Below are 679 nucleotides of genomic sequence, written 5' to 3'. Positions count from 1 at the left end.
TTCCAGGCCAGGTTGGAGGGGGCTGTGAGCAACCTGATGTGGTTCAAGGTGTCCCTGCTCCTGCAGGGGGGTTGGGCTGGGTGACCTCTAGGGGTCCCTTCCAACCCAAAACATTCTATGATTCTATGATTGGTGCCCTCCCTGTGGGGGTTTCGGGGGAATTTCAGTGCCATTTTGTCCCTGTCCTAATTTTGAAGTCCTCGGTTTAAAGCTGACATGGACTTCATACAGCTGCTCGGGGCTACACCGGGGTCCCAGGCTAAGCTCTTGGATGCTGAGGACCGTATTGTAGCTCTGGACCACGTTGTCTGAGGGACAGAGGGATGCTGGTGCTGCATCCCAGCCTGTCCCACTCTCCCCATGACCGAGGGTGCAGGTGGCCCCGCGGAGGCTTGCTCCAGGGCAGGGGGTGAGAAGGGTGCTACTACACTCAGCTCTTCTCCTTTCGGCATTCAGCATGCAGCCCAGATGGAGCAGAAGCAGAACGAGACGGAGAACAAGAAAGTGCATGGCGACGTGGTGAAATACGGCAGCGTCATCCAGGTACAGGCGCTCGCCCGCCCCTCCTCTGCGCTCAGCCCAGGGGTTTTGGGGGGGAGAGGCACGGACCCAGCACACGCCAGTTGGGCAGCTACTGGGAGGGGGCTTGTGGGGTCACTCCTGGGTACAACCAGCCCTG

General features: G+C 59.6%; 1 protein-coding gene and 1 long non-coding RNA gene across 2 annotated transcripts in view; one reads left to right on the top strand and one right to left on the bottom strand.

Moving 5' to 3' along the window:
- The window catches only part of ITPR3 (inositol 1,4,5-trisphosphate receptor type 3), a 47,217-nt gene that overhangs the window by 17,333 nt on the left and 29,205 nt on the right, over nucleotides 1–679 (top strand). Inside the window, 1 exon segment of the mRNA XM_009638257.2 lies at nucleotides 457–543. Within this exon segment, the coding sequence (XP_009636552.1) occupies nucleotides 457–543 (87 nt within the window).
- The window catches only part of LOC118452228, a 16,208-nt gene that overhangs the window by 699 nt on the left and 14,830 nt on the right, over nucleotides 1–679 (bottom strand). The gene's annotated exons all lie outside the window — the stretch shown is intronic.

This window comes from Egretta garzetta, unplaced genomic scaffold (genome assembly GCF_000687185.1).
Source record: "Egretta garzetta isolate BGI_Z169 unplaced genomic scaffold, ASM68718v1 scaffold105, whole genome shotgun sequence".
NCBI lineage: Eukaryota > Metazoa > Chordata > Aves > Pelecaniformes > Ardeidae > Egretta > Egretta garzetta.
The sequence above is the reverse complement of the archived record's forward strand: the minus strand, read 5'-3'. Positions and strand labels throughout refer to the sequence as shown.